At 50.2% G+C, this 21,199-nt stretch overlaps 1 protein-coding gene, 1 non-coding gene and 1 pseudogene across 4 annotated transcripts in view; 2 read left to right on the top strand and 1 right to left on the bottom strand.

Annotated features, from left to right (window-relative positions):
- MAST1 (microtubule associated serine/threonine kinase 1) overlaps positions 1 to 21,199 on the top strand; it is a 34,267-nt gene that overhangs the window by 1,002 nt on the left and 12,066 nt on the right. For 2 of the 3 annotated variants that reach the window (XM_070416228.1, XM_070416226.1), the window contains exons 1-10: positions 2,811 to 2,914; positions 4,563 to 4,651; positions 5,028 to 5,103; positions 6,977 to 7,055; positions 10,022 to 10,182; positions 10,312 to 10,387; positions 10,564 to 10,773; positions 14,494 to 14,595; positions 14,675 to 14,807; positions 14,884 to 14,951. In XM_070416228.1, coding sequence (XP_070272329.1) covers positions 2,832 to 2,914; positions 4,563 to 4,651; positions 5,028 to 5,103; positions 6,977 to 7,055; positions 10,022 to 10,182; positions 10,312 to 10,387; positions 10,564 to 10,773; positions 14,494 to 14,595; positions 14,675 to 14,807; positions 14,884 to 14,951 — 1,077 coding nt within the window. In that variant the 5' untranslated portion in view covers positions 2,811 to 2,831. Of the gene's footprint in view, positions 1 to 2,526; positions 2,559 to 2,810; positions 2,915 to 4,562; positions 4,652 to 5,027; positions 5,104 to 6,976; positions 7,056 to 10,021; positions 10,183 to 10,311; positions 10,388 to 10,563; positions 10,774 to 14,493; positions 14,596 to 14,674; positions 14,808 to 14,883; positions 14,952 to 21,199 lie in introns of those variants that run through there. The other variant, XM_070416229.1, reaches the window with a different exon arrangement.
- On the top strand, positions 15,154 to 15,260 carry LOC139011982 (U6 spliceosomal RNA). The gene has a single exon (XR_011471771.1). It is a non-coding gene; the product is annotated as a U6 spliceosomal RNA (small nuclear RNA).
- LOC139010070 (cytochrome c oxidase subunit 7A2-like, mitochondrial pseudogene) lies at positions 18,128 to 18,360 on the bottom strand (annotated as a pseudogene).

The raw sequence follows: 21,199 nt of genomic DNA, 5'->3' as shown, positions 1-21,199 counted from the left end.
CGGAGGGGTTTAGATAAAGCCTTACGGGGTCCCAGACCCAGGCTACATCTCTTGTCTGGAGCTTGGGAAAAGCAGCGGGGGGTGGTTTCCAACCCTCATTCAGGGCCTTGTCCTTTTCCGGACTTCTCTAACCCACCATCCCTGAGGTTGGAGGCCAAGGTGAGCTGATCAGTCACTGCAGCAGGAGAAATCGGGGTCAGACAGCAGGAAGGACTTTCCAGGTGTCTGGATGATGCTGGAGCCAGACCTATGGTGCAAAGCTATTTTGCTTTCACACAGAGCTCAGATGGTCTCATCTGGGAGCCTTGGACTCTGTAAGTCTTCCCTCTCCGTTCCAGGCCTGACTTAGGAGAAAGGGTTCTGAGGAAAGGGAGGGAGCTGCGGCAAAGCCAGAGCAAGTGCTGAAGGAGCCAGACCGGGTACGCGCTGTCGGATCTCCAGGAAAAGGGAGGGGAGGGGCGGGGCCTGCCTGAGCTGTGCCTCCGCCCTCCAGGCCGGCGCCGATTCCCATTGGCTCAGCGCCACGCGGGATTTCTGTCTCCCGCAAGACCACACCTCCAGCCCAGGATCCTCCCACTCACCCTCCAGTCCACCCGGAGGCAGCCACTAGTTTTTGCCACGGGCGCGAGTCTTGCTCCTACCTCTTCCCTCTGGCAGGGTCGGGTTAACCGGTTCGTTGTCTGGATACACCCTCACGCTGGTGCAACCCCTTAAGAACTGTCCCACAACCTCTGAGCGCCCGAGGGCTCCCTGTGAGCAACTGGGATCGTTTGGACAGCATCCGGGTTCCCATGCCCTGTTCGCAGCGCCGTCCATTAATCCCAGGGAGATGGAGCATCTGCTTGGCAGAGCCATTCTGCAGCTGGGGATGGATGTGACGTCTGTTACACTGACGCCAAGGATCCAAATCCTCTACGGCTCCAGTTTGCCCCTTTGTTCGACCTTAGAATGTTTAGGACCGCGAGCGGATGGAGCTAGGTTTGAGGACTTCTCCGGGAGGGGCTTAAAGGTTTCTCAGGAGCTCACCTTCAAAAGCCAAGTGTACCGAGGTCTGGAGTCCAGGGCTCCGTGGCCAGAAAATCCAGGTCTTGATTTCACTTGGGCCATTGCAGTCTTGCAGCCGGCCAGGCTGGTCCAACATGCAGCTCATTCAAGCTGATCCTGCGAAGAAAGGGGGAAAACCCGGTATGGATTTCAAGTCACCCAGTGGCTCTGTGGGGCAGGACTGCTGCTGTAGACATTGTGCCCTTTGACCCCAACCATACCTGTGTCCTCTGTACATGGGAGTGGGAAGTCCCTCTGGCCCATCTCCTGTCACGCAGGGTGTCCATCCACAATAGTTCCTGTTCCTGTGACCTAATATTGAGCATTAACTATGTGCTAGGTATCATGCTGAGGTGTTAGGCACCTGCATCATCTCACAGAATTCTCTTCGAGGCACAACTATTAGAAGGTCATTTGCCAAGAGGCAAAGCTGGGATTTGGACCCAGGGCTTTCTGCTTTCAGGAATCCCAAAGATGATGAATTTCCTCCTGGTTGGAATCCCCCAAAAATGAATTTTTGAAACCGTCACCCAAATTTTGCAGCCCTACCCAATCCCCTTTATTCACACCAGCCTGTGGACTCAGGACTGGCTGGAAGGTGGCACCCCTCTCCCCACTGCTCTCGGAAGAGTTCAGACCTATGCAATTTCTGGTCCCTGTAGTGACTTCCTGTGTGCTTAGCAAACAGAATATGACCATTCTCTGATGTGTACACATAAAATTAATGGCTACTAATTATTATCACTGCCATTATCAAAAAAGACCACCTAGCCATCGTCTAATCCCCAATTCAAATCTCCGTTTTGAGCCACTCTAACTATCCCCATCCCCAACCCTGTGGATCTGGCTGGGAGTGGGATAAAACCCTTGGAATGTGGAGGATTCATTCATTCATTCATTCATTCATTCAACCTTTCATGCTTGAGCATGCCAAGTTCATTCCTGCCTCCATGCCTTTGCAGTTTCCTCACCTTGAATGCTTTCTCCACAGATGCTCCCATCTTAAAAGTCACCTCCCCAGAGTAGCTCTCTCAGACCTGCGTGACCCCTCCTAGCCATTTCTCATCATATCTCCTCGCTTAATTTTTGTTAAATTCATGACACTCATTACTGTCTAAAACGATGTCATTCACTTCTATATTGATATTTTTTGGTCTGCTTTCCTCTTCTGAATGCTGGTCCCAAAAGGGCAAGAATTTTTGTTTCATTCAGTTCTGTGTCCCTAGTGCCTAGCACAGTGCCTGGCATACATACAGCAGGTGCTCAAGAAATATTTTTTAAATAAAGACTCCTATTTCATTTGCACATACATACATTGAGATGCCAACTCAGGAGTCCTCTATGGGGCCCTGTGCTGGTCTCTGATGTCAGGGGAAGAATCAACCTGATAACCCTCCCCGCCCCCCTGCAGTCCTCAGCGCATGGCCGGCTGTGGCTGCTGGCCCATGCTGACCTCTATCTTTTTGCTCCTTTGCCTTCCAGAAGGATTTGCCCCTGCCCCGGAAAAGCAGCAGGTGAGCCTTGTGGAGACATGCGCTGGGCTGGACGCCCCTTCTCCAGCCAGGGTTGGGGTGCAAGGCAGGCGCGGGCGGGGCCTGGCGCATTGGTGTCCAGCAGCGCCCCCTCCTGGCAGGCGGCAGCCACACGGCCCTTCCCGCCCCTCCCCTCCCCTCCCCTCCCCTCCCCCGCCCTCCTCTGCCCGCTGCGGCTTCAGCCTCCGCCCCGCGCACTCGCTCCCCGCGCCGCCGCTGCTGCCGCACCTGCCACCATGTCGCCACCGCCGGGTCATGTCTGACTCTCTCTGGACCGCGCTTTCTAATTTCTCGATGCCTTCCTTCCCTGGTGGCAGTATGTTCCGCCGCACCAAGAGGTAGACCCCCGATCCCTCCCCCAAACCCTGACCCGGCCCTCCCCCACCCAAGCCGCCCCTCCAGACGCTACTGCAGGGCGGGGCCCGGGACCCTGCACCCGGTCCAGCTGCGCCAGAGGTGCCCGCGCTGCGCCTTCCTGCCAGGGATGGGGCTGAATGGGGAGCATGGAGGGGTCGAGGCTGGGGGTACGCTGGAAAGGATCGCGGTGTGGGGGGGGTGCTGCTCCGGGTCGGGGGATGCAGTGCCTTTGTCTGCTGGCGCTGTGGGCTCTGGCAGCTCAGGGGGGGTAAGGGAAGAAGGGGAGGGTGGGGGCTTGGCACCTTCAGAACAATAGCCGAAGCCTGGCCTCTCCCCCACCCCCACCCCCCACGCCGCGTGCTCAGGCCTGGCTCACATGCTCAGTCACTGCGGCGGCGGCGGGGCGGGGTGGGGGGATTGAGGGGAATTTAGGGGCTGGGGGCTCCCTCCTCGGAAGCTTGAATACTGAAGGGCAGAAAGGAGGGGGGTATTTTTACCATAGCACACACTCCCCCCCAACACAGCCTCAGACAGAAAATAGTGACACACAGTGTCACGTAGGACATGAAGTCACACACACATATACACACACAACAGCCCTAGTGGCCCAGATACATCCGGGGAGCGCCACGCATACCCAGCCAGACAGTGGGCATAGGTCAGAGACCTGTACAGACCCACGGGGTCACCCCCAATGTCACACAATAACAAATAAACCCACAGGTACACTATTTCGTACACCCAATAAGATGTTACCTGTATGGTTGGTTACCTGTAACACACATGATTTTGCTACCAGAGATGCACACACACACGTGGCAATGACATCCATGCATGCAGTGTTACAACACATGATATCATCTAAGCATGTCGCATGCTATGTCACACGGATGCCAGAACAAATGGACACAGGTTCTCTTGCAGAGCATGAGATACATAATATCACACATTATCACGTGCAAGACTCATACAGGGTTGGCACACACAATCGCATGCTCAGACATGCCCAGCGTCACAGGGTGTTAAACCTACACACAGTAAATGCCACCCATGGACACTCACGGTGAATGTCACATGCAGACGCAAGGACAGCATCTCATACAGACTTTGCCGCATAAAGACATAGACACAGCTGGAGCAGAAATCATGCATCACACAGATTTACAGCACACACTGGCATATCCATCATGCACCAGTGACATCACACATTGGGTCATATAGACACACAAAAGTACAGGTTGTATCACACAAGTCAAACACAAGGACCGTCACACATGATGCCACGCTAGTGTGGATGTGCCCAGCGCTGAACTCACACACTGGGTGCCAGCCACATGTCTCGCACAGACCTAGACATACAGACACTCGGTGTCTCCAACAGTGTCACACAGACAACATGACTGTCACTCCGTGACGGAAACTATACCCCACATGGTCACACGTGGCTCCCACGGGATGTCTTTCACATACACGTCCCACCTGCATCCCCTCCATTCAATCTGTATCCTCCTTGACTGTCTCCTCCCCTGAGCAGTTTTCTGGGGGCCCTTCCCACAATGGGAGGGGGCTGGTCGGGCTCACAAACTCCCTGGGCTGCGGCCTGGCACCTTTGCCTCTCCTTCCCTGCAGCTGCCGTACCAGTAACCGGAAAAGCCTCATCCTGACCAGCACGTCGCCCACGCTGCCGCGACCCCACTCCCCACTGCCTGGACACTTGGGTGAGACAGGTGGTGGGTGTGGACCAGACTGGAGGAGGCGTGGCCACAGGAGAGGGGTGTGTCCATGCCGCAGGAGGGAGGGCGGAGACTGGACAGAGGATAGCGTGGTCAGTCCGCAGTGGCGGGCAGAATGAAGGGTCCATACCCGAAGGGCGTGGCTATGGCAGAGGAAGGCAGTATCGACCTGAAGGGGCTGGGCTAACTCCGTATCCAAAACACCTTCGGAAGGCGGGGCCACAGCGAAGGGGGCGTGGCCCACTCCCTCTGGGACTAGGCTAAAGAGGGAATAGCTGCTGCTTGCAGCCGCTTTGGGGATCAGGGAGTCTGATGGGGTTGCCACCAGCCTAGCCTGAAGACCCGCCTCTTTCCGACACAGGTAGCAGTCCCCTGGATAGCCCCCGCAACTTCTCCCCCAACACCCCCGCCCACTTCTCCTTTGCCTCTTCCCGAAGGTGAGTCCCTGTCCGCTGGGCCCCAGAACCCTGTCGGACCCTCCCCACCCACCGTCTGGGCTGCCATCTGTTCCCTTCCTAATTGGGCCTGAGTCAGGACCGGAGGGCTCCGCTGAGTGCCCCAAGGTCCCCGCGGGAACCAGAGCCCAGCCTGGGGGGCGGGGCCTATAAGGGGGTGGGGCCAACCGCCTGTGCGAAATCCGGGGCGGGAGCGGGTTTCCTTCGCTGAGCAGCGGAAGCCCTGGGTCCGCCTCGCGCCCAGCGCTCCTGGCCAGGTGTTTCCATAGCAACAGGACGGGGGACAACAGAGAGGAAGTGCGCAAGCGCAGACTCCGCGGTGCCCTTCTAGGAACTCTGGATGCCCATTGTGGGGGAGGGCGCCTGGGGCCATTTCTTGAGCGCCCAAGAGGAGGAATCTCAGGTTTCCCTCTAGGGAGGGGGTGTCTGCGTGTTTCTGGAGTGTCTCTAAATGCATTTTCTGGGGCCTCTGGCAAAATTGGCGGAGGCCGAGAGATTCCTTGAATATTTGGGAGAGAAACTTCTGGAAGTCGCCAGTGTGTGTGGAGGGGTCTCTTTTTCTTTGAACTTGACTCATTCTAAAAGCGTTGTCCGAACACATGCTGTGTTCTGGGAGGTGAGCATAGGGGAACGACACCCCCTCTGAACGCAGAGTTGAGTTGGGGTGGCCGGCCAGAGAACCAGGGTTACTGCAAAGGCTGGTGAAGACTGTGGTGGGAGTCACAGGAGACTGTGAGGACGGAGGGCCTTTCCCTGGGGAGAGTGGAGGAATGAAAACCAGAAAATGGCTCCAAGATTGGGCCTAATGTGGTCACCTGCACGGAGGGTGGGCTGAGCAGGGCAGTGCCTGGAAGGAGGGAGGAGTCCAGTGTGCGGGAGTGTGTCCTTGTGACTGTGCCCTCGATGTATGCCATTGTGTGGGAGTGTAAGTTTGTGAGGTTGTGAATATGTGAAGCAGCCTGTGCCTACACATGTGTCCATGGGGAGTGTGTATCAGCATGTGAGCGTGAATGTGTGTGAGTGTGAATGTGTGTGTGTACCTGTAGGGTTGTCAATGTTTGTGAATGTGTGAGGGAATACGCACCTCCCTGTGTGTCTCCATGTGAGTGCGTAATCTATGTGGGAGTGTGAATGAGTGTGTGGCTGTGTGAGAGTTTGAATGTGTGACGGTGCGTGAGGGTATCTTGAATGTATGTGTGAATGGGAAAGAGTAGAGAGAGTGTGTGTGAGGGAGTGTGTAGCTGTGTGTGTATTAGAATGCAAGTATTGGGGTTTTTGTAAGTGTCTGTGTGTATATGTGGCTGGATGCCTGATTTTGCAAGTGCAATTGTGTTAGGGTGGAAAAGTGTGATATTTGGGTCCAGGTATGGTTCACCTGTGAATGTGTGTGACTCAGTCCATGAGCACTAGTCACACTAACACTAGTGGGTGTGGCCAGGAGAGAGAGTGACCGATGTGAGAGCCTGTCTCAGTGTGTGCGTGTCTGAGAAGACCCAAGGGGTCTGCTTCTGTGAGCTTTCTCATGGGGGGGGTCCTCTGGGGTTGATTTTTGGGGTCCTCTGGGGTAACTTTTTTGAGTGGGCTGTTCTGGTCCTCCTTGGGATCCTTGCTGGGGACCAGTGTGGCCTGAATATGGCAGGAGAGGAGGATTATGGGAAGGAGCAGAGGAGACTGGTGCCTGACTAGAAGACTTCCCCTTTACCTCCTTGACTTGGAGGGCCTCCGGGAATCTCAGAGCACAGATATACGCCCCCAATCCCTGCGCTGGCCCTGGCCGGTGGCTTCTCTCACAACCTGAGAAGTGGAGGGGACTGGTGGGACCTGGTAGCCTCTGAGCACCTTGGCTGGATTCCAGGGCGGACGGACGCCGTTGGTCTCTGGCTTCGCTCCCTTCGTCTGGCTATGGCACCAACACACCCAGCTCCACTGTCTCGGTGAGTGTCGTCTGGGTGGGCAGGGGATCCTCTAACCCAAAGGCCCACGCCCAGGCCAGCAGCTGGGCTGGCCTTATTGGGCGTTTTGGGTTTTTCTTGTCCTCGGAGAGTCACCTGTCCATCTATTAGTGAGTTGCAGGTCCCACCCTTTCACCCCCAGCCCTGTTCTCTACCCTCACTATAGCTTCTTGGGGATCCTATTCATCACCAACTTATTTTACAGATAATGACATGAAGCCATTTGCCAAGTGTCCAAAGCTAGCCAAGGCCAGTGTCTGTCCTTTATCCAGAGCCCATTTGCTCACCCACTGCAATACCCAAAGTTCCTCTGTCCATCTGCCCCCTTTTCTACCTGTGTGTCTGGTTTGCTCATCCATCCACTGGAATGCTGTGGAGCAGATATTTAGCATGTGACTGTCATGTGGTGGGTGAGCTCTACAAGCTGAGCAGGGTCCAAGGATTCACAAAGCCCTCATGGAGGGAGATAGACCAGTAAGAAGGCATTTACAATGGGGGAGTGGAGCTGTGATGGGAGTAGTGTAAGGGGAAGTGGTAGCAGAGAGGAGGCAACTGACTTCGCTAGGGGAGAGTCAAGTAGGCTTCCTGGAAGAGTTGGCATTGAAGCCAAGACGAAGGATCAGCAGGAATTTGGCAGGTGGAAGAAGGGAGGGAAGCGTGTTCAAGGAAGGTGGAACAACAGAGAACTGGCCACATTGGGAAAGTTGAAAATAACCTTGTGCAGTTGGACTTTGGGTTGGAAGTAGAGGAGTCAAGGTGAGGCAGGCCAACACCCTGATTATGCGAGGGCCTGTTGGCCAGGGCAGGGAGGTGGATTTTATTCTAAATGTAGGGGGAAGTCATAGAAAGGCTCCCCCCCCCCGCCCCCCCGTATCCTATTACAATTTCAATCTGAACTATTTGAAATTGTGCTTTTGTAGGTCATAGATTATGTGCTTTTAAAAATGATTTTAGTAGATACTGATGGGGTAGAGAGTTTTAGGCAGGGGAGTGAGTGATGTGATGTTTAAAAAGAGCATTCTGGCCCTAGCTGGTTTGGCTCACTGAATAGAGTATTGGCCTGTGGACTGAAGGGTCCCAGGTTCGAATCCAGTCAGGGGCAGAGGCCTGAGTTGCAGGCTCGATCCCCAGTAGGGGGTGTGCAGGAGGCAGCCGATCAATGATTCTGTCTCATCATTGATATTTCTAGCTCTCTCTCCCTCTCCCTTCCTCTCTGAAATCAATTAAAAAAAATATTTTTTTAAAAGAGGATTCTGCCTACAGAATCAAGTGGATGTCCTTGTGTCTCTCCACTGATATCTGTGGGTCTGTGTTTGCCCTGACTGCATGCCAGGCCCTGACCAAGGACCAAGCAGAGCCAATCCCTGTCCTCAAGCAGAGCAGCCAGTAATCCTATATAATAAAAAGAGTAATATGCAAATAGACCGAGCGGCAGAACAACCAATCAAAGTGTAATATGCTAATGATATGCTAAGGCTGCTCAACAGCTTGCTATGATATGCACTAACCAACAGGGGGCAGTCAGTCAGTTGGTCAACCAGTCGCTATGATGTGCACTGACCACCAGGGGGCAGATGCTCCCATGTGTAGGTTAGCTTGCTGCTGGGGTCTGGCCAATGGGGACTGAGCAAGATGGGCCGGACACACCCTGGAGCCCTCCCCAGCCTGTCGGTGCACTGGTGGGGTCCCTCAGCCTGGTATGCACCTTCTCGCAATCCGGGACCCCTCGGGAGATGTTGGAGAGCTGGTTTCAGCCAATCCCGCAGGCCACTCCCCTTGGGAGGGTGCCAGACACAGGGATGAGCCTCTCCCAGTCGGGACTGATTGGGCGCAAGCCCGCAGCAGGTACAATGGGGCCAGGATGAGCGGGAGCAGCAGGTAGGAGCTGCAGGCGGCATTGGACTGCAGGTTTTGGCCGGATCCCTGCAGGACACCCAGAGGGACCCCACCTGTGCACAAATTCGTGCACTGGGCCTCTAGTAACAAATAAATGAGTAGGAGTCGAGGTAACGCAGGCTGAGACCCTGATTTTGCTGGGGCCTGTTGCCCAGGGTAGGGAGGTGAATTTTATTCTAAATGTAAGGGGAAGTCATAGAAAGGCTTTTTACATAAAGATGTAATAAGTCAGGAGACAAATACAACAAGAAGAAACAAGAGAGGGCAAGCACAGGAAGAGATAGGTGTGTGTTCAGAGGAGGCCTCTCTGAGAGGTGACATTTAATCCATAGTCGATGTGCTCCAGGCAGAGGGAACAGTCAGTGCAAAGGCCCTGAGGCAGGAGTGTGTCTGCCTTGTTCAAGGTTTATCAAGAAAGCCATAGCCCAGCTGGCACGGCTCAGTGGTTGAACCAGTCGACCTATGAACCAGGAGGTTACGGTTAGATTCCCAGTCAGGGCACATGCCTGGGTTATAGGCTCAATCCCCAATGTGAGGCATGCAGGAGGCAGCTGATCAATGATTCTATCTCATCATGGATGTCTCTCTCTCTCTCTCTTCCTTCCTCTCTGAAAAAAAGAAGAGAGAAAGAAAGCCATAGCTCTGTGGCTGGAATAGAGCAAGTGAGGGGGAGAGTGAGCAGAGGTGATGACAGAGAACAGGGCCAGATGTTAGTGCAGAACCTTGTGGGGTGTGGGAGGGACTTTAGTGTTCATTCTGAGTAAAGTGGGAGCCATGGCGCGTTCTTAACAGAGAAGGGATGTGACTTGACTCTCCGGTGTTAACAGGCTCTCTCTAGTCACATCTGTGTCTGTGTTACTGTTACCATGCCTGTCCTCGTCCCTCTGTTGCCTGGAGTCCCAACCTGGGCCCTGGGATATCCAGGATCCTGGTCCTAATCAGGCCCTAATACCAACCTTGCCAGTAGTCCATCCACCCCAGGAACCCCAGGCCGGGGTCCCAGGATGTGAGGGGCCCGCAGTAGCTCTGACCCTCGTTCTGCCCCTCCCCAGTCTTCCTGCTCCTCCCAGGAGCGCCTCCACCAGCTGCCCTACCAGCCCACCGTGGACGAGCTCCACTTCCTCTCCAAACACTTCGGCAGCACCGAGAGCATCACGGATGAGGATGGCGGCCGCCGCTCCCCCGCCGTGCGGCCCCGCTCGAGGAGCCTCAGGTGGGCCGGCATCCCCCAACTCCAAGCGGCATCCCCCAACTCCAAGCGAGTCTAGGGGCTTGTGCACCGCGAGGCCCCGGTCCCCGCGAACAGGCGGGGGACTGGACAGGATGGGCTTCTCTCCCACAGCCCCGGGCGCTCCCCCTCCTCTTATGACAACGAGATCGTGATGATGAACCACGTCTACAAGGAGAGGTTCCCGAAGGTGAGGCGGGGTCGGAGGCGGCTGCGGGGCGGCCGGGCGGCCCGAGCTCTGCTCGCCCTAGCCCCGCGCGCCCCCTGGTGGCCGGCGCGCTCAGCGCAGTCTCCTGCGGCCACAGCCCTGGGGCTAAGCCCAGCCCCGAGCGCTCGCTCACACCGCCTGGCCCCCCTCCTCCGCAGGCCACCGCGCAGATGGAGGAGAAGCTGCGGGACTTCACCCGCGCCTATGAACCTGACAGCGTGCTGCCGCTGGCCGATGGCGTGCTCAGCTTTATCCACCACCAGATCATCGAGCTGGCCCGGGACTGCCTGACCAAGTCCCGCGATGGCCTCATCACCACCGTCTACTTCTACGAATTGCAGGAGAACCTAGAGAAGCTGCTGCAGGATGTGAGTGCTCGGGGAGGCCAGCCCCATCCCTGACTCTGCACCCCCACATCAAGCCAATGCCATCCTTCACCCCACACCCACTCGCGGGGCTCCTAACACGTTCTAGGCGCTGGTGGGGAGCTGAGGATTCAGGGGTGGAAAAGAAGGACATGGTTCTGATGGGGAAGTAGGTATTTAACCTCCTTCAGGTCTTTACTGTCACCTTCTCATGTCCGCTTTTTATTTTTATTTTTTAAAATATATTTTTATTGATTTCAGATAGGAAGGGAGAGGGAGGGAGGGATGGAAACATCAATGATGAGAGAGAATCATTGATCAGCTGCCTCTGGCACACCCCACATTGGGGATGGAGCCAGCAACCCAGGCATGTGCCAGGAATCAAACCATGACCTCCTGGTTCATAGGTCAACGCTCACCACTGAGTCAAACTAGCTGGGCTCAGGTTGGCTTTTCAGACCCGTCTATTTAAAATGTCAAACTTGGGCCCTAGCCGGTTTGGCTCAGTGGATAGAGGGCTGGCCTGCAGGCTGAAGTCCCAGGTTCGATTCAGCAGGAGGCAGCCGATCAATGATTCCTATCATTGATGTTTCTATCTCTCTCTCCCTCTACCCTCCTCTCTGAAACCAGTAAAAAAAATAATAAAATAATTAAAAATAAAATGTCAGACTCTGCTCACACTCACCACCCACTGTCTCTTTAAGATTTTACCTTAGCACTTAGCACCATCCATCACAGTGTCTGTTTTTTCTTATCTTATTTCTTGTCTCACCTACTCCAATGTCAGTCCCACAGGTGGGTGATGAGATTGCCGGTTTGTTCACTGTTGTATCCTGACTGTCCTGCACATAGTAGGTGGTCAATAAATGTTGATTAAATGAATGGATGAATAAATGAAAGTAAACAAGGTAATGTCCCTACTCAATGATAATGCATAGCATTTTTTGAACACCTAGTATGTGCTGGACACTGTGCTAGGGCACTGGGGACACAACAGTGAACAAACCAGAGAAAGATTCCTGCTTTGCTGGGGTTGCCATCCTAGTATGGGAGATGGGCAGGAATATGAAAACAGACAAATGAAGGGAGTCAATGATTTCAGCTGATGTTTAAGGCTATGGAGCAAATAGAATAGGGCAACCAGATGGAGTGTTAGGGCTTTCCTTGTAAGGTCCAGGAGGCCTCCCTTGAGGAGGTTTCTTTGAAATTGGAAGAAGAAGAATGAGGAAGTGGCAGCTATAAAAAAAAGCTGGGAGGAATGTGTGTTGAGCAGGGTGAGCAGCACATACAAAGGCCCTGAGATGAGGAGGCAGTCTGGAAAATTCCAGGAGCGCAGAAGCCAAGTAACTGTACTATTTTGAGAAGATGAGGTTGGATAAGGGTATAAGGACCAGAATATAGGGCTCTGGGCTCCTGGCCCTCTGCCCTGAAGGACAGCATATTGGTATGATTACATACTTTGGCATCAAATCTGATTTGAGTTTGGATTTTGCCACTAGGTCCATAGGAGTCAAGAGCACAGACTGCAAACAGTATATATTCCCCTCAGGTCATCGCTTATGTACTGTGCAGCCTTTGCGAAGTCACTTAACCTCTCTGTGCCTTTTGCTATAAAAAGGGGATTCACTCATTCTTTTTTATTTTTTAATCTATTTTTATTGATTTCAGAGAGGAAGGGAGAGGGAGAGAGAGATAGAAACATCAATGATAAAAGAGAATCATTGATTGGCTGCCTCCTACATGACCCCCTACTGGGGATCGAACCCACAGCCTGGGCATGTGCCCTTAGCCAAAATCGAACCTGGGACCCTTCAGTCTGCAGGCCGACGCTCTATCCACTGAGCCAAACCGGCTAGGGCCTCACTCATTCTTTAATGCTACAAATGTTTATTAAGAATCTAGTCTGAGGCCAGCACTGACGTAGAAGCTGAAGAGTCCCTGCCCTAGGGGAGCTGATATTTTAGCCGGAAGAAACAGAAAACAAACAATAGGCATCAGGGCTGGGATTAGGATGCTGTACGTGATTGATTCCCCCAGCCCCCAGAACATTGAAGTAATTACTGAAGAAGTTGTAAAGTAGGTATATTCAAACTTAACATTATTTTTTTAAACAATCTAGTAGGTAGGTGTTTATTTATTTATTTATTTGTTTTTAATCTATTTTTATTGATTTCAGAGAGGAAGGGAGAGGGAGAGAGAGAGATAGAAACATCAATGATGATTTGCCCTAGCTGGTTTGGCTCAGTGGATAGACCGTTGGCCTGCAGACTGAAGGGTCCCAGGTTCGATTCCAGTCAAGGGCACATGCCCTGGTTGTGGGTTCGATCCCCAGTGGTGGGCATGCAGGAGGCAGCCGATCAGTGATTCTCCTCATTGATGTTTCTATCTCTCCTTCTCCCTTCCTCTCTGAAATAAATATAAATATATTAAGAAAAAAAAAAAAAAGAGCCCTAGCCGGTTTGGCTCAGTGGATAGAGCGTCGGCCTGTGGGCTGAGGGGTCCCAGGTTCGATTCCGGTCAAGGGCATGTACCTTGGTTGCAGGCATATCCCCAGTGGGGGGTGTGCAGAAGGCAGCTGATCGATGTTTCTCTCTCATCGATGTTTCTAACTCTCTATCCCTCTCCCTTCCTCTCTGTAAAAAATCAATAAAATATTTTTTTTAAGAAAAAAAGAGAAACATCAATGATGAGAGAGAATCACTGATCAGCTGTCTCCTGCACCTCCGCACCCCTTCACATTATTTTAGGTTAAGTATTTTATTTATAATTAATCCAGAATTTGTTATACTTTTACTTTCCTGGTTTTAGTGGAGACAAACGTATCAATAATAACATTTTTGTAAAAACCATTAAAGATTTTGAAAGCAGGCATAGATTGTCACGTACCTTCCCTTTTGCTTCAAGCTCCAACATGCCCGTGCACGGCACTTGTTGCATCCTGTCCTTATTTAAATTTTGCTCTTTTGCTTGTCACGCATTTTATGCATTCATTTTGATTTTTCAAATATCGCATTAAAGTGCTAGGGATCTCAAAGGGTAAGGTTTTTGGTGCCAAGGTGCGTGCCTCTTCCCCTCACCCTGCTGGGCATGACAGAAAAGTTCATATGTGAGCTGTTTGAAGGGTATTCATGTGATAGAACAAGGAATAGGGTCATGGTGATTGAGGTGCTGCCAGGAAATGGGGTGCAATTTTAGATTGGGGTGGGGAGATGAACTCCATCCGGTTGCCCTGTTCCATTTGCTTCATAGCCTTAAGCATCAGCTGAAATCATTGACTTCCTTGATTTGTTTGTTTTCATGTTCCTGTCCATCTCCCATCCTAGGATCTGAACCCCAGGAAGGCAGGAATCTTTCTCTGTGTTACCAGTGCCACTGAGTTGCATGGAGGTGACAACCGAGTGGCAACCTGAAGAAGGAGAGAGCCACTCAGGGATCTGAAGGGAGAGCCTGTCAGTCAGAGGGATGCTGACTCAGCTCACATTATAGGGCTGTTTTGAACATGAATTGAATGAGTGAAGGTTTTTGGACAGTGTCTGCTATAACAACAGTGATCGTTATTTTTACTGTGAGGCCTGTGCCTCAGTGTTCTCACCTATAAAATGGGACAACAGCAGCAGTGTGTAGCCAGTAGGATTGGGCGAGGGGCCTGGCTGAGGCAGGGCTTGTGTAAAATTTGCCATAATCCCACCCCAGGCCAACCACATTTTGTGCTCCCGTTCCCAGGCTTATGAACGTTCCGAGAGCTTGGAGGTGGCCTTTGTCACCCAGTTGGTGAAGAGACTGCTCATTATCATCTCTCGCCCGGCGAGGCTGCTGGAATGCCTGGTGAGGGGGCTGGGAGAGGGGAGGGGGCTGGCGGGGGCCCCTCCGAGCCCACCGCGAGCCCGCCCCTGCCCTGCCTCAGGAATTCAACCCCGAGGAGTTCTACCACTTGCTAGAAGCAGCGGAGGGCCACGCCAAGGAAGGGCACCTGGTCAAGACAGACATCCCTCGTTACATCATCCGCCAGCTGGGCCTCACCCGGGACCCGTTTCCAGGTGACAGCTGGGGGCACAGGGGCCGGAGGGAGTCCACTGGGACCCTGGCCTCCACTCACTCTCGGTCCCTTCCTAGACGTGGTGCACCGGGAGGAACAGGACAGTGGCGGCTCCAACACGCCCGAGCAGGACGACCTGTCTGAGGTAAGGCCGGGCGGCAGCAGTCAGCACTCTGGTTCTGGCTGGATAGGCAAGGTTCACCTCCTGGCTCTCTGCCCGCAGGCTGGGTAGATCTGGTCTCTGCTCCGAGCCTCAGTTTCCCCATTTGTCAAATGGGTTAATAATAGGTCTTCCTCCATGAGCCTTTTTCTTTTTATGGTAAATTACACATAACATAAAATTTTTAGTGCTTGCTTCGGCAGCACATATACTAAAATTGGAACGATACAGAGAAGATTAGCATGGCCCCTGCGCAAGGATGACACGCAAATTCGTGAAGCGTTCCATATTTAAAAAAAAAAAAATTTTAAATGAACAATTCCGTGTATTTAGTACATTTACAACTTGTGCAGCCATCACCTCTATCTAGTCCTGGAGGATTTTCATCGCGCAAAAAGGAAACTACAGTGGGGCCTTGACTTACGAGTGTCCCGACTAACGAGTTTTTTGAGACACGAGCCATCTCTCGGCTGATTTTTTGCTTTGAGTTTCGAGCTAAAATTCGGGTTACGAGCCAACTTCAGATACCCCACCGCTAGTTGGTGCAGCGAACGTCACAGTGAACGCCACAACATCAGCCCACCATCATGTGTCTCACTTGTTCACTTCTTGATTTGACATACGAGTAATTTGAGTTACGAGCTCCGTCACGGAACGAATTAAACTCGTAAGTCAAGGCCCCACTGTATACCCATTAGGCAGTTATTCCCCATCTCCCCACCCCTGGCCCATGGCAATCACTGACCTGCTTTCTGTCTTTATGGATACGCTTGTTCCGAACACCTCACATACATGGAATTATTCACTCTGTGGGCTTTTGTGTCTGGCCACGTGTTTTCAAGTTTCATTCATTTGTAGCATGAATCAGTGCTTCATTCCTTTTTGTGACTGAACAATATTTCATTGTATGGATAGGCCATATTTGTTTATCCATTGTCCACTGGTGGACACTTGGGTTGCTTCCATTTTTTGGCTGTTGTGTAAATAGAACATTTGTGTACAAGTATTTGTCTTGAACAACTGTTTCAATTCTTTTGGTATATACCTAGCGCTGGAATTGCTGGGCGATATGGTAATTCTAGGTCTAATTTAGAGAGGAACCACGCATGGGGTTTTGAGTGAGTTGAGTGCCTCTCTGTGTTAAGAGCTCAGCGAAGTAAAATATGCCACAACCCCACTGCCAGGAGAGCCACTATCTGCCATAACGGCCATGCGTGTGCTTCATCTAAACTGTCTAGTGTTTTTCAAAACTTTGAAGCAAAATATAGAAATCAGAAGATTTTTGACTCAAATCTGGGGTTGGACCTCCTTTTGAAAAAAAATCAGAAGTTCTAACAACACTATGGTGGGACCAGTTGGCACTGAGTGGGGGCTGCCTTATGATATGGGGTACCTTCCCCCAGTGACCCATGGCCCCCACCTGGCCTGCCTCACCCCTGAAGGCATTTGAGTTTCTAATCTTTGTTTCCGATTGTATCTATTAACACACACACACACACACACACACACACACACACACCTTTCCTATATATATGTAAATATATATATATATTTAAAAGAATCTCACTATACATGCCATTTGTTTAATTTTTTGAATAGGTAATGGAATGACATCACTCAAAAGTCTAAAACTCTAAAAAGGTATTTATCTTTGATTGTTGTTTGTAGGATTCTACGTAATTTCATTTAATCAAACTTGTTAATTGAGTGATTCAAATCTTCCATCTCCCTATTCTTTTTTTTCTTTTTCCTGATTGATCTCATAGTTTCTGAGATATGTGTTAAATCCTTGTTTTGAGCTATTGCTCCCTATAATTCTGTCAGTTTTCGTGTCAGATATTTTTAGGCTATCTTGTGTTGTTTCATTCATGTATTTATTCCACAACCAAAATCATAACTTAAAAGTCGTAACATTTTTAAAAGGTAAAGAAAGGAGACTTTGTATCACAGCTGCATTAATAAAATAGACATTAGTCTAAAATGCAACATGAAACAGGTGTTCTGTTCCCATGTGGAATAAATACATAATAATTACACATAAAATTTTTTTAAAATATATTTTTATTGATTTTTTATAGAGAGGAAGGGAGAGAGATAGTTAGAAACATCGATGAGAGAGAAACATCGACCAGCTGCCTCCTGCACATCCCCCACTGGCGATGCGCCCACAACCCAGGTACATGCCCTTGACCGGAATCGAACCCGGGACCCTTCAGTCCGTAGGCCGACGCTCTATCCATTGAGCCAAACCAGTTTTGGCTACACATAAAATTTCACTAAAGATCTGAGGTGAGGCAATATCCCTTTAAAACAAACTATCCAGTGAATAGAGGCATGCTGCCAGTAATTTCTATGAACATTTTACTGCAAGATGGAAAACTCCCCAAGGTAACTGCAAACTCAAACCCCTTGTCTCATGCACCTGGCCTTGGCTTTCGTCTTCCTTCCTCAGACACATCCGAATCCAGAAAGGCTTCTGCACCCCATGCTCAGAAACGCCACCATGAGTCCCCAAGGACCTCAGCACAAACTGCTATTAATAAGCCCATATGCAGCCCTAGCCGGTTTGGCTCAGTGAATAGAGCATTGGCCTGCGGACTGAAGGGTCCCAGGTTCGATTCTGGTCAAGGGCATGTACCTTTGTTGCAGGTTTGATCCCCGCCCCGGGTCGGGGTGCATGCAGGTGGCAACCAGTCAATATTTCTGTCTCTCTCTCTGTGTCTCCCCCTTCCTTCCACTCTCTCTAAAAATCAATGGAAAAATATCCTCAGGTGAGGATTAACAAAAAAATAAATAAATAAATAAATAAATAAGCCTATATACAGCCTCCAGGGAAATCAGCTACACGAACTCGAAGAACCGCAGCATTTCTTTGAACATTAGTTTTAACCGTCCAATGAGCTCTTTCAGGCCAGGTGCTTGTCCTAAACAAACCAAAATATTGTCTTATTATCTTTATTTTTCCTTGAAAATGTTAAGAAAGCCATTCAAGTAAAAAAAATTTTTTACAGAAACCATAAAAATTCAAAGGTTTTATGCCCAAAAGGAAACCAGTTCTTTGCAGCCTAACTCATTTGTTTCTGGGCTGTGAAGAGGGAGATGAGGCCTCCCGCTGTCATGCCATGGTGGTCTGGTGAACATTTGGTCAGGCAGGCATCGTTTTAGATGGATGGGCACTCCATAGATTTCTGGAAAGTTTTCTGCAGTTCTGGAGCTTTGTTTTTCCGGGCATAATCATATGCAGTAAAATCAGAAGTTGGTGTGGTGGTGCTTCTGTGGAAACCACAGGCTTTAATCCCTTAGGGTTATAGGCCTCAGAAGCCCATGCTCCCACCAATTTCTGCGTGAAGCCACTAAACTTATAGTACACTAGAGGCCTGGTGCACAAATTCATGCACGGTGGGGTCTGGCCGGCCCACCCCAATGGGGGCCTATTGGGCCAGGCCAGCGGGGAGGAGGGGCTGCGGGAGGTTGGCCGGCTGGCCCCACCCCGATCAGGGTGTTGGGGGCCCATTCGGGGCCAGGCCAGCAGGGGGGTGATCGAGGTCCAGATCAGGCCAGTTGGCTTCCACAGTACGCACCATAGCCACCAATTGTTCTGGTTGTTCTGGTCGTTCCACCATTCCGGTCGCTGGGTTTTTATATATATAGATGATGCCCTGTGTTTGGCTATTCACAGCTGTTGCCTGTGAGACTGCCCCAAGGAAGGTTTAGGCTACATTCTTAGGAGCATATCAGTTCAATATTTTTAAAAAATATGTTTTTAGCCAAAACCGGTTTGGCTCAGGGGATAGAGTGTCGGCCTGCGGACTGAAGGGTCCCGGGTTCGATTCCGGTCAAGGGCATGTACCTGGGTTGCGGGCACATCCCCAGTAGGAGATGTGCAGGAGGCGGCTGATCGATGTTTCTCTCTCATCGATGTTTCTAACTCTCTATTTCTCTCCCTTCCTCTCTGTAAAAAATCAATAAAATATATTTTAAAAAAATATGTTTTTATTGATTTAGAGAGAGAGAAAAGGGGGGGAGAGAGAGAGAGAGAGAAAAAAACATTGATGTGACAGAGAAACATCAATCAGTTGCCTCGAGCATGCACCTTTTTTTTAAACTTTTTTTTTTATTTAAATAAGGAGAATTCTTTCATATGGAAAGAGTTAGTACAATCACATATTTGAAAGGAGAAACAATAGGTACTGGACCGGAGGGAAAGGGAAAGGGGTGAGTGTGCCACCAGCCTGGTGAACCCATGATTCCATTCCCATCCAAGACAAAAGCGTCCCCAAAATAATGTATGAACAAGCTGCACATTACACCTTTAGCCATCGCCTGCCCTTTCAAATATCTGGTCTATGTGAAAAGACAAACAGAGGAAAGGCCAAAATAAAAGGAAACAAAATCCCTCTCAAGAACAAAATCCCCAAACCCTTTTCACTACGAAAGGCGTGAGGTCCGAAGCTTGCAGCACAGGATCCCCTGGGAGGCTTTGCAACAGAGCATGCACCTTGACCAGGATCAAACCCACACTGGGAATTTGCTCTGACCAGGAATTGAACTGTTGACCTGTCAGTGCACAGGACTATACTAACCAACTGAGCCACACTGGCCAGGGCTCATTATTTTTTTAATCTCATAGATCTTTTTGTGTAATATTTATGTTCATAATCTCTTTGTCCCTAAGAAAAATAAAAATAATTTTCTAAAAAGGTATACAGTGAAAAATCTTAGATCCACCCTTGTCCTTTACTGCCCTATGTGCCCCCAAATATTATTAGTATATGTGTTGCTGAGTACTTCCCAAATATGATTATACTAGAGGCCCAGTGCACGAAATTCGTACACTCGGGGAGGGTCCCTCAGCCTGGCCTGTGCCCTCTCACAGTCCAGGGGGATGTCTGACTGACGGCTTAAGGCCCGCTCCCATAAGCTATCAGTTGGACATCCTTAGCGCTACTGCGGAGGTGGGAGAGACTCCTGCCACTGCCACTGCACTCGCCAGCCGTGAGCCTGGCTGCTGGCTGAGTGGCACTCCCCTGTGGGAGCGCACTGACCATCAGGGGGCAGCTCCTGCATCGAGTACCTGCCCCCTGGTGGTCAGTACGCATCATAACAACCAGTCATTCCACTGTTCTGTCGATTTGCATATTAGCCTTTTATTATATAGGATAGTTCTATTTTACCACTTTTTTTAAAAATATATTTTATTGATTTTTTACAGAAAGGAAGGGAGAGAGATAGAGAGTTAGAAACATCGATGAGAGAGACATCGATCAGCTGCCTCCTGCACATCTCCTACCGGGGATGTGCCTGCAACCCAGGTACATGCCCTTGACCGGAATCAAACCTGGGACCTTTCAGTCCGCAGGCCGACGCTCTATCCACTGAGCCAAACCGGTTTTGGCACACTTTTTTTTTAATACAAAAGTATATAGTACATATTATTACTTGCTCCCTCCTGCCCCCAATAAAATACTTGGGAGAAGTTTCTGAATCTATATACTGATAGATTTCTAATTTTTTAAAAAAATATTTTTATTGATTTCAGAGAGGAAAGGAAGAGGGAGAGAGAGAGATAAAAACATCAATGATGAGAGAGAATTATTGATCAACTGCCTCCTGCACACCTCCTACTGGGAATTGAGCCCTCAATCCCAAGCTTTGACCGGGAATCAAACCTTGACCTCCTAGTTCATAGGTCAATAATGCTCAACCACTGAGCTGGGCAATTTCTCATTCTTTTTAACAGCTGCATAATATTCCTTTATTCAAATGCCCATTATGAGTTTATTGAACCAATTTCCTATCGATGAACATGTCAATTGTTTCTAATACTTGCAATGAGCAAGATAGTACATATGTCATTTTCACATATGCAAGCCTATCTGTAGAATTATTTCAAAAGTGAAATTGCTGGATCAAAGGGAATGTACATTTATAATTTTATATACACCGAAGTACCTTCCATGGGGGTTATACCAATTTATTCTCCCAAAAGCAAGGTATAAAAGTACCTGTTTCCCCACAACTTTACCCACAGAGTGTGTCAGCCTTTTGGCTTTTTTTCTTTCTTTTTTCTTTTTCCTTTTGCCAATCTGCTAGGTGAAAAATGATATCTTGGGTAGTTTTAATTTGCCCTCTGACATTATATGTGAGGTAGAGCATCTTTTCATATGGTAAGAGCTCTAAAGTCTAGTTCACAGATCTTGCCTATTTTTTCTCTTCAATTGCTAGGCTTCTAG

This window comes from Myotis yumanensis, unplaced genomic scaffold, assembly GCF_028538775.1.
Source record: "Myotis yumanensis isolate MYYU_CA2020_CCGP unplaced genomic scaffold, mMyoYum1.0.hap1 SCAF_5, whole genome shotgun sequence".
In the NCBI taxonomy this organism is placed as follows: domain Eukaryota; kingdom Metazoa; phylum Chordata; class Mammalia; order Chiroptera; family Vespertilionidae; genus Myotis; species Myotis yumanensis.
The sequence above is the reverse complement of the archived record's forward strand: the minus strand, read 5'-3'. Positions and strand labels throughout refer to the sequence as shown.